The sequence below is a fragment of the Ascaphus truei genome, chromosome 2, assembly GCF_040206685.1.
Source record: "Ascaphus truei isolate aAscTru1 chromosome 2, aAscTru1.hap1, whole genome shotgun sequence".
Taxonomy (NCBI): domain Eukaryota; kingdom Metazoa; phylum Chordata; class Amphibia; order Anura; family Ascaphidae; genus Ascaphus; species Ascaphus truei.
In genome coordinates this window covers 428393884-428405804 of record NC_134484.1, presented here as the reverse complement: position 1 = coordinate 428405804, position 11921 = coordinate 428393884, and the positions used below count along the sequence as shown (strand labels likewise).

General features: G+C 40.5%; 1 protein-coding gene and 1 long non-coding RNA gene across 2 annotated transcripts; one reads left to right on the top strand and one right to left on the bottom strand.

The window, feature by feature from the left end:
• The first annotated feature begins 4672 nt into the window (after positions 1-4672).
• On the top strand, positions 4673-7925 carry LOC142488776 (uncharacterized). The gene is made up of 3 exons (XM_075589142.1): positions 4673-4972; positions 6364-6441; positions 6805-7925. Exons 1-3 carry the CDS (start codon positions 4696-4698, stop codon positions 7854-7856), a joined length of 1407 nt encoding a protein of 468 aa, XP_075445257.1. The 5' UTR covers positions 4673-4695; the 3' UTR covers positions 7857-7925.
• Positions 6680-9863, bottom strand: LOC142488777 (uncharacterized). The gene is made up of 3 exons (XR_012799650.1): positions 9714-9863; positions 8577-8632; positions 6680-7344 (listed from the first exon to the last, which is right to left on the bottom strand). It is a non-coding gene; the product is annotated as an uncharacterized LOC142488777 (long non-coding RNA).
• Between the last annotated feature and the right edge of the window lie 2058 nt (positions 9864-11921).

Genomic DNA, 11921 nt, shown 5'->3' with positions numbered 1-11921 from the left:
GTTTTAATAGCGAGGGCGCCGGGAGCTCTCTCACTAGCAGACCATCGGCTGTGACGTCACCGGAAGTCTCTCTAAAATCCTTATTTTAATAATAATTAGATGAAGGATTAGAGGAATATAATTAGAGGAAGGATTGTCCTGGCATTGAACCTGTCGCAACCAGCTGCATGAAAAGAAAACCTGCTTACTTGGACAGTGGGGAAGGGCGAGCTTTAAACCCTGGTTGGGAGGAGCCACTAACCTCCAACAGCTGAGACCAGCTGGACAAAGTAAACAAACACAAAAATACCCAGCAAGCTCTCAGAACCCCCCCAAATTACCACAACAAAATATATATGTATATAAGTGTCAAAAGGAGTGCTACTGGGCGTGGCTAATTGTATAAAACAAGAAACCAAGAAGTCCAGAGCAACATCCAATGTGACAAAAATACACAGTCAATGTCAGTTCATGCAGGATCACAGTCCTATAGCCTGTATCAGAGTTTAATGAATCCCAGCATGTATTACTGTTATGTAAGTACCTCACTGTATCAGGGCAGGCTTATACAGGCAAGATTTAATTACTGGTAAAGGGGAACATTTTCTTTTTAATAGAACATATTGTAGATGGGATGGTTTGAATTCTTCTTCTCTTAGTAGTTACTATGCTCCATGTTGATTGTTCCTCCCATTAACCACCCTGTTATCTCTTGCTGTCCCCTATATGTGTTCTGTAACTTGTCTCTCTACTTTATTGCTCATCACTTGCAGTCAGAATGGGAAATGGAGAATTCCCAAAACAAGCTCTTAAGAATAAAGACAAACTATGCACACTGTCATTTTGCGTTTGTTACGTTTGTTTCATACTGTAAGTGGAATTTTAGCTTGTCAATATATCCTGAATTTGTACCAATTTAGTTTTATGTTACAACTATTGGTTTTCGAATGGGTCCCTTTCAAGCTATAAAGACGCTCACTCATTGTCCAGGAATAGGGATTCTCGCAGCTCAGGCCTGAGAGAAGGCCCGGGCTTAAGTCTACAAAATCCTTTTATTTCTCTTATATATGTTTTCAGGGCCACATAATTGGCATTTTTATTACTTTAGTTGAAGAGTTATGTTCATCTTTGCCGCAGTGTATGCAACTTTGTTTCACTTGCATCACTGAGTTGATTGAAAAGTTTTTAAAATAGAAGTTATGGAGTTGGAGGGAGCAGCCAGTTATAGGATTAATTAAGATGTAGTGGTTATAGGAGTAGATAAGGATAGGGCAGCTGACAGAGGGGGAGAGCAGGGACAAGTGTCCCTGCAACCGATGTAACCACCAATGAATGCATTCACTTCGCACACAGATTTCCAACATGTTCTGGGAAATACATTTAGAATTTAAGTCAGGAAGAGTGCCACTACTTTTTTAAGTCTCTTCAACCACTAGCACCCTCATTAACTTTACATCATTATCATCATTTCATTAGGGTGCACCAACATATTTCGTAGTGCTGGTGGGTTGGAGGATGAAAAAACAAACAAACTTACATTGTTATAGTACAGTAGGTAAGGAGGGCCCTGCCCCAAGGAGCTTGCCGCCTATAACGAAGGGTAAGTGGAAACACAAGGTACAGGGGGTACATTAAATGAAGAGAGGTAATACATTCAGTTTACTAACATTTCATGGAAAGTTAGAGATGATAAATGATTATCGGAATTCTATCAGAGCATCTCTAACATCACCAAATGGCCGCAAACGGCTGATACCCTTTGGCTGCCGCCTTTGGGGAGACTTGTCTGTTCTCATATCAGAGAAGTCCTGAGGTGAAGTGATAACATCTGGAAGCAAACAGACCCTCCAGCAAAACTATAGAGGGGGAGGGGGGAGGAGAAGATGAAGATGTCTAGATTTTTCAAATTGTGTCTGTCCTTTCTTGATGAAATTAACCAGGTCCACGCTAGCTTAGTGGACAGTAGCATGATGGGGAGACCCTCTTTAGGGAGCTGCCTTTGGTGAGACTCGTGTGGGCTCATATCGAAGTCCTGAGGTGAAAGTGCCCTTTAATTTAGGATGGCTAACGGAATCCAGCAGGCCTCAGAGAGGGGAAAACAACATGCTGCAGAGGGACCTAGAGAAAGGGCTCCTGGGTGTTGGTGGATCGGCACTATCCGCAGATTCAAATAGGTATCCGTTTCAGCCGGTGTGGAAGTGGTACAGTAGTTCCCAGACCGAAAACAAACTACCATAATCACCTGCATAGGATAGGCCAAGATCCCAGTAAGGGCCCAGTGTAAAACGTGGTATCGCAGATGTCACTCCATTACTGGATCCATTACCAGCAAAGCAACCAAGCTGCTATAACTCCCACTGAATGTTAAGAGCAGGCACTTATGGAAGTACAGTATCTATGAATAACCATGAGAAACCAGTACGTGTGAGTGGTCCCAATGCCTGGGGACACAAATAAAAGGACTGATGTACTATAAATGTTCCTGGCGCCCATTATTTATTTATTTTTATTTATAAAAATATTTTACCAGGAAGTAATACATTGAGAGTTACTTCTCGTTTTCAAGTATGTCCTGGGCACAGAGTAAAACAAATAATACATGGTTACAAGTACAGTTACATAAATGAGCAGGGTATACATTATATACAAGACATTGCGTGCACAGTTAAAGAAAATATATATTATGGGCGTATGAAACAGTTACAGACCAGATTAAAATGTGAGACAGCCTTAGATTTGAAAGAACTTATTTTCATCCATGCTACCTCATTGCCCAGCCGCCGTGATCTAGCACCCTGAGTCATGGTAGACCATGCTGAGTAGCCAACACTGTACAACAATGTAATCTCCCTATAAGCTGGGCAGGGAGGGTTACATATATAATAATTTTGTTCTTGTATAGCGCTGTTAGTTTTACGTAGTGCTTTACAGAGACATTTTGCAGACACTGTCCCTGTCCCGTAGAGCTTACAATCTTTGGGGTATTGTTTGGTGCCTTAGGCCCAGGGAGATAAAGTGACTTGCCCAAGGTCACAAGGAGCAGACACCAGGAATTGAACCAAGTTCCCCTGCTCAGTGCCAGTCAGTGTCTTTACTCACTGAGTCTCTCTCTCTCTGAGTCTCTCTCTCTCTGTGGGCCTCATGCAGTAAGCGACGATTATGTGAAATCAGCAAGCTTATCGATTAGTCATGTTATTGGCGTTTTTCCCTCTCCGTATGCAGTAAGTGCCGAATACATTCAAAATCAACCAGAAAACAAATCCGCCCACTCTCACGATGATGAGCCGATCACACACAGGTGTATCGGCGTGCGTGGCGGGGTGCTGTTAGGTTGCACAATCACAAATCTTGCTGAATCAGGCGAAACAAGCATGTTTTTGATTGCGCGCCATATTTAAAGGCAACGTGTACTGCTAATCATTCTCTGTGTTGTTGGGAGTGAGAGAGAGAGAGAGACGCACAGAGCTGGACGATTGAAGATTTGCATATTGACTGAGAGACTTGTTGTGTATTGGGTGAGCTTTGTCCTTTGTTGTTTTGTTTACATCTTTGTCTTGTTTTATATGTGGAAGTGGGTCGTGTGATTGCCTGTACATTTATTGTCTGTTTTTTGTGAGTGCTGGAAGTATGCCCGCAAAGCGTGGGAAGAGTGATGCTGGTGGGAGTGGGAGTGCTACTCGTGGGAGTACGCGTCGGAGTGAACGTACTGTTCAGGGGAGTGATGTTGCTGGTGCACCGAGTGGTGTTGCTGGGAGTGGGAGTGCTGTTGCTGGGAGTGGGAGTGCTGTTGCTGGGAGTGTGAGTGCTGTTGCTGGGAGTGGGAGTGCTGTTGCTGGGAGTGGGAGTGCTGTTGCTGGGAGTGGGAGTGCTGTTGCTGGGAGTGGGAGTGCTGTTGCTGGGAGTGGGAGTGCTGTTGCTGGGAGTGGGAGTGCTGTTGCTGGGAGTGGGAGTGCTGTTGCTGGGAGTGGGAGTGCTGGTGCTAGGAGTGTGAGTGCTGGTGCTAGGAGTGTGAGTGCTGGTGCTAGGAGTGTGAGTGCTGGTGCTAGGAGTGTGAGTGCTGGTGCTAGGAGTGGGAGTGCTGGTGCTGGGAGTGCTGCTGGTGGCGCAGTTGCTGATGGGGTGTCTGGTGGTGGCGTGCTTGCTGGTGGCCAGCTTTTGGAGGCTCTTCCATTGGAAGAAGGAGAGTCCAGTCAGCACCAGCCAAGCTCTGACCCTAAACCTGCTCGGAAAAAACGTGTGGAGAAGCCACGTAATCCTCGCTTCAATGACCAGGAAAATAGGGCTCTTGTCACTGGCATTCTGGAGCACTATGACAGTCTCTATGGACATTTAGTAGGTAAGTGTAACTTTACATTTATTATTCAAATACATGTGATCCTAGGTCATCTGAGTTTTGTTCATATGCAAATATGGGTACACAATATCTTTCTATGTTCATTAGTGTGGAAACACAGCTTTTTATCATGCCTTACAAGGACAAATAAACACAGGCGGTCAATTTGCCAGAACTGCATACAATATGAATGCAACCTTGCTTACATGTATAGGTTTAGTAGTGAATGCTCATGTGCTGCACATATTACACATAAAACAGCATGTTTGCTATCTCTTGGAACAGCTAGCAGTGTAGGAAACTGGTGCTTATATTATTATTAATTTACCTCATATCTTTTATATGTTTTTCAAGGGCGGACAAGTGCAGCAAGCAAAAAAGAAATGTGGGACACAATAGTCATTGGTGTCAATGCCTGTGGGAATAGTGTCAGGGACAAGTATCATTGTCGGAAAAGATTTGATGATATTAGGTCCAAATTGAAAAAGAAAATACAAGACCAACGCGTGCATGCTACTGGCACTGGAGGTGGGCCCACACCACAACGTCTCATATTGACTCCATTGGAGGAGCTGCTTCGGCCAAAATTACTTACCGTCGTCGTGGAAGGCTTGGCTGGTGACCGTGACATTGGAATTTATCCGTCACAATTTCCAGCAGGTGATAAATATTACTGTACTAGGCGTGTCGTTGCTTACAGTTATTTTGCATAGTTACACTGCTTTTTATACTGTCTTCACAATATAAGCATACCTGCATCTATATATGTATATGTCTGATTCTGTATATATATATCTCAAAATAGACATATATGTAGTAGTCCTACTAAAAGCAGTAACTAATATAGCACGTGCCATTGCGTGCTCATTTACATGTGAATTCCCAAAATGCATAGCTGCAGTGGAAGCAATTGATGGTGGGCGAAGATGGGGAACAACAGGGTAGTACACATGTGTAACACATGTTCATGAGAAATTATTAGTAGCTACAGGTACAGAACAGAAATATGTATCATATTATTGTGTATTTTATTGATTTTACTCCGACAAACATGACATTACTGCCTATTTTAAGCATGCATCAAAGAAATTGCATGTAACGGCCTACAAACATCACTGGCACTAACACATCTATAGTTGCTTATGAAAAGGTCCATTTTTGCTTTATGTCATATACAGACAGCATAATGAGGCACACGTATCATATGTTATGTCATTGTTTTCATAACTTAAACACTGCAGATGACTACTTAGCTCATCTACCATTGTGTTAAAGCAGCTGCAATTAATATCTCATCACAGCATACACTTCAACAGAGGGGGTGGGGTTCAGCACACACACTAATTACAGCCTCATTTCACGGTCAACTTAGTTCACACCATTTGCACCTGTTTCAAGTCATTGAAAGGTGTGGCTGATTAGGCTTTTTGGGGAAGGGAATACCTTTCTTACAACCTGAATAGCACAACTGAAGTTAATCACACTCATTTGAAAGCTTAACTCTAGCTACTAAATGCCCCAACAACTCATTACTTATCAAAGCGTACGTCACACATTAGTTCACTCATATCTATAGTTGAACTACTATGAAAGACACATTATCACACACTGCATGTGTTGTCTTGTTGAGTCACAGCCACATTCAGGTGTGCCACATCTTCGATTAATGTACCACACATATCCTCTACCAAAAACAACACTTTTTGCAATATGACCACCTTCATGATAACCATTGTGAATGGTCATCTCATGATAGTTATGTACATTATGATACTGATATCACTACACAACATATGATTTTTATGTACTCATTTAATCTATTTATCCTCACGCATTACTGCAGAAACATAGTATGTTGTATGTTAGGGAACTCAAAAATTCTAAGTACACAGGCATGTACAGTGTTATTACAACTATTTATGTTCACTTTCACACACATTTTCGGTTAAGGAACTGATGTTGTTAGTTAATCATAAATACAGAACATACAATAAGTGTTTGTTCAATATTTACACATGTAAATGTAAAACTTATGTTATTGTTATATATAGTTGCCCCTGGAGGACATGTGTCACCTGAGATGGAACAAGTGTCTTCACCTGGGTCAGCCAGCTCAACACTACTAGAAGGTGAGTGTATCATTTGCTGGCCATATAATATGTGCTCTTCTATATGTTATGTTGTCATGTGCATTATTTGTTTTGCACATCTTCTTTAAATAGGATTACTTAGTGTCAGTGAAAATTAAGTGTAAGGCAACATGTATTGTGTTAGTGATGTTAATTATCATGTAGGACTTCTGAGTTTAGAGCAACTTTTCATTCATTCATATTTCATACTGAGTCCAAACATTATTCGTAAGTCAAGGTAGTTTTTAATGAGGTTATAAAACGTATGCTAACATGTTAGGTGTTACTTAGGACACAGTACAATTACATAGTAACACAGCAAACATTAACATGCCATTTAATAATGTGTACATTTCTTTTTAGAACATCATGGTGATGAGGATGATGAGTATGATGAGGATGACGCCACAGAAGAGACTGAAATACAATCATGTGACCATGAAGAGGTGCCAATAGAAACTGTTGTACCGCCAAATCGTCCATCAACTTCCACATACGATGCAATTGTAGCTTCAGAGGGAAAAATAGTGGACGCAGAAAATCGTCGCCATTCAGACATGATGACAGTGCTGGAAAGGATGATTGGACTGCAGGAAGAAACAGTATCACAATTGGCACATCTCCACAGAGTCTTCATTGAAGTGCCTAAACAGTTGCAAAAAATCAACACCTCATTCGAAGCATTAGTTGTTCAGCAAACACAAGCTAATTACTGGAGAATGACTAATGTACCACAATTCAACACCTCCCAGCCAGGATCTGTTCATGCAGGTCAGTTTTCACCACATTCATCTGATATTCATTCACCAGGCCCAAATGTTACCGGTCAAGTAGCAGACATTGCTGTGCAGGTTCCTGATGACATCCTACCGCTGCCATCTGTACAAATTCAGCAGCAGACACCTACAAAGGAGGCGACAAAAACAAAACAAGACACACATGAAACAGACCAACCATCACTTGTGCAGTGTCTACCAACTTGCTCACATGTGTCACTGGGCACAAGCCCTGTCCGTGAACAGTCACTACCCAAAAGCCCTGTAGGTGAGTCGCTGCCCAAAAGCCCTGTAGGTGAATCGCTGCCCAAAAGCCCTGTAGGTGAGTCGCTGCCCAAAAGCCCTGTAGGTGAATCGCTGCCCAAAAGCCCTGTAGGTGAATCGCTGCCCAAAAGCCCTGTAGGTGAATCACTGCCCAAAAGCCCTGTAGGTGAGTCACTGGCCACAAGCCCTGTAGGTGAGTCACTGGCCACAAGCCCCGTAGGTGAACAGTCACTGGCCACAAGCCCTGCCCGTGAAGTGCCAGAGGCCACTCAAAGTGGCTCTGTTGTGCCTAAAGTTGGTGGCAAAAGAAAAAGGAAAATTCAAGAGACAACAAGCAGGCCTGTTACTCGCTCGCAAAAGGAACAAAAAAAATAAATGTTATAATTCAGAAAATATGTCTTTGGCCTTGTTTTGTTGACTTCAGATTATCTAATTACTATTGTATGTATGCTGAAGACTGTGTTGTTTCCAAACTTTCAACTATGTTCTTGTACACGTGAAGTTTTGGAAATGTTAACACTCATAATTAATTGTGTTATAAATATTTATGTTGTAATCGTCTGTTCAGTAATGGTCCACCAGGAGCCAGTTGCTAAGTTTAGAGAAGCTGCCATTGACTTTGCAGCAAAACATTGCATTTGGGTGTGTTAATTGATGTAAGAATTGCATATGCATATTAGTCACATGCAATTATTAAAACACCTAAGTAAGTGCAAACATCTTTCTTGTACGTGTACAGCAGGATTATGTGTAAATTATTACTTACCTTTGCCTTGCTTGGCCATTGTAATTTTGTCCTTTAATCAGTTGTGTGTTCGTTTCTATAACATCTCAGAATGTATAATAATATATATACACACACACACACACACACACTGAGTGAGTGTGAGTGTGAGTGTGTGAGTGTGTATATATATATATATATATATAGTACTATATAAACTGGTATACACAAACTAATACACTTCATGCTTCCTTGTGAAAACACTATTTTAATAATACAGGCCTAATGTTTGAGAAATATCCTAAGTATGAGACTCTAACAGTATTGTGCTTAAACAAATGTTTATTACTTAATTCAATCATGTTTCTCACCATTTAAATAGGTTTCATACAAGGTATACTTAATGCCATCAATGTTGTGTGTACTCCTGCAATATAAAAAAAAATAAAATATTATATATAAATATATATATATTTTTATAAGAGATATATTTATATATATATATATATATATATATATATATATATATATATATATATATATATATATATATATATATATATATATATATATATATATACACACGTATTTAAACTCATGCAGACAGGGAGTTAACCAGACTTTCACATACACACAGAAATGTAAGCGGGGAAAAAACATTTCTTTTTGCAGGTGTGTTTTTACTGATATGCCTGGCTAAGAAATATTTTCACACACTGGTCTTTGTTAGTTTTCAAAAAAACACTATGTGAACGCATTCACAGTCTAGGGATGTTTTTCACAAACGAGATAAAAGAAGGAGAAATGTTTCTCCCACAGTCCCATATCACGAACCACAACTGTTAACCCAATTAGACAAACAAATCCAATTGGCGTTTGAAATAAGGAGTCAAAGTAGTTAGTTTTGTTGACCTTGACAAGGAAAAACAGGAGTTTGTTAGCCATTCAGCACATTCATTTTGATGAGCAAATAACACAGACCTGCACACAGCTTTTGTGCTACTCAGACATGGCTGATGAATTCGTTAACAATATTAATCCCCTTTTAGGGTATAAGTACATGATCTGTGAAGCCATCTTGAACAGTCGCGGACAGAAAGCAAGCACACGCCAAATCGATGATTTCATTCGAGCAAAATATCCTTATTACCAAGACCGTAAGCATGCACGGAATTTTAATTCCTCAATAAGATTCACTTTATCAAGTAATGACTTTTTTGAACGTGACCAGGATAAGCTACAACACACCTATGGTTTCTGGAAGATTGCCCCGGAAAAACAATTTCTCCTGAAAGACGGCACTTATATTGTCGTGAAAGGCATATTTATTCCTAATGGCAATAGCAATGTATCCGCTACTACTGATCCGTTTGAATCGATACGTGCTGCAATATCTGCAGCCTCCATTCCTGAAACCCACATTGTACAAGAACAAAAGTACTATGATTATGTACCAAGCCTTTCAGCTGAAATTGCATTGGAATGGGAACCGGAAGAAATGAACCTACCTCCCGACCAATTATTTGAAGAAAGCAGTGGCGATTCCTATGAGCGCATCCTGGAGGAGATATGTGCCATACTGGATTCAGCGGTTGGGTTAAGCGTGGATGAAAATGGCTTGCATTTCTGGAGCGACCAGTTGCAGCCAGGCGAAGAGTTAATTCTAGAAGAATGGTAAATATAACAATCGTTATGCGTTGACTCTGCGTTTAAATTTTTTTTTTTTTTGTAACCACCATTTTCACTTTCAATGCGTGGATACAGCGTAACATTGCAGACTGCATAACATGTAGCGATCACAAACAAATTGTTTCCTAATACAATATAGTAGGACCTGAAAGAGTAGTACACATTGCTGACGGAATAAATATACGTACTTTCCTATCCCTTTAAACATATTAGCAACATTTTACCATTACTCTAACACATACCTGTTTTGTTATCATGCAACATCTACAACATTGAAAACCGGGTCCACCACGTATGACGTGGGACCCTTGTCATGGGCCAAGGCGTCCTTAAAAAGGATTAGTGATGTAAGTCCCGCCCCCAAGCGACGTGCGCGCCTCAAAGCCTATTGGCTGTCATGTTTTGTTATAGTAACGGTAACTGCAGTGTGTGATGCGTGCGGCTCAGTGTTTGTAGGCGTACCCTGGGCGTTAGCCGAATGTTAATTGAGTGGGAGGAGTGTTAGCGTGCGTTTCACGCTGGCTTAACATGACGTCACACGTATTGCATTTGCGCATTGTGTTATCGGCCGTGCTTTCTGTTCAAACACGTCTGTTTAAAAAGAATACAGATGTACTCGTTTAGAACGAATGTAGTTTCGTCTTCATTGTATTTGAAATAAAGATGTTATGTTTACTGGTATTTTCAACATGTATTGAACGCACAACGTACGCTTTGTTTTGCGCATGCGCTAACAGTTAGTGGAGCCAAGCGTGAAGTGCGTGCGCACACAAAGATGTGCGCGCACATCTTTCAGTATACAGGCAACGTTCACTTCTTATACATAGTTATGCCTGCTACAAATTTAAAGAAACATTACATACTGATGAACAGTTTTACTTCTAACATATAAGTGACTGACGTGTGTATCTACACAATCATATAGAGCTGCGTAACGCGTTGTCACGGATGCATATCTAGTAAGGTGCCATCTTTGACCATCATGTGTTTGCTGTATTTCAGAGATGTCGGGGAAGATACAATCGGATCAATGTATGATTTCAGAAGAGTCTACCTTTATATGAGATGATTGTGAGGAGGAGCCACCGACTACTATACTACATATGGAACTAATTTTATATTGCTTGCAGCGCTTATTAACAAACAATTAAAAATGTGATACCCTTATGCCTATATTGCATAAGCACTTAATTAACATAATGATGTTGCAAAAGAGTGCCTCATGAATTTTTATTGAGTGTTCTTTAATGACTACTAACATTTTATGACATGGTGTGTTTTATATATAACAACCATTCCCACTCTGCTAACACATTTGTGTATTCTAATATGTAATGGAACGTATGACTGTCGAAACTATGTAACAATAATAATAATAATATGAGCATGTTCATGTATAGGGCTGCTAGTTGTACGCAGCGATTTACAGACACATGTTTCAGCCTGAGGTCCCTGGCCCGTGGAACGTACAAATGTTTTTTTGCCGCATGAGGCACAGGGAGATAAAGTGACTTGGCCAAGGTCACAAGGAGCCCACACCGGGAATTGAACCAGACTCCCCTGCTTCAAACTATCAGTGCCAGTGTGTGTCTTTACTCAGTGAGCCACACCTTCTCCCAATGTAAAGGACACTTACAACCAAGTAGCCATTTATTTTTAAAATCTCTTGTTACATGGGTATGTAGATAAAATGGTTTGGGACTGTAGCAAATAATGTTACTGGCCAGATGTTATGGTCCCCTCCAATGCATGATGTTCTGAATATGACATCACCATCATGTTATGAAGTACGTTTCTGTGTATATTTCATTAACCTAACTAACTATAGTTTACTGTGTTTATTAATCGTTTAGAAATACATAGTATAGTCAATATGATGATATAAGCTACCATAATAAAGCTGGTGTTATCATTTGTCGGTGTTATACATGGATCCTACACCAATTGATAGAGACACAAACAGTTGTCTTAAAAAGTGTGTCTATGCTAGTGATGAATGTGCTCCCGTAAGTAAACAAATAAGTAGA

Bases quoted from the DNA above. Each gene is read 5' to 3' on its own strand.
- LOC142488776 (XM_075589142.1), top strand. From the start codon at position 4,696: ATGTGGGACACAATAGTCATTGGTGTCAATGCCTGTGGGAATAGTGTC. The intron at 4,973-6,363 runs GTGATAAATATT...TGTTATATATAG, and splicing joins TCCGTCACAATTTCCAGCAG to TTGCCCCTGGAGGACATGTG. The intron at 6,442-6,804 runs GTGAGTGTATCA...ATTTCTTTTTAG, and splicing joins CAGCTCAACACTACTAGAAG to AACATCATGGTGATGAGGAT.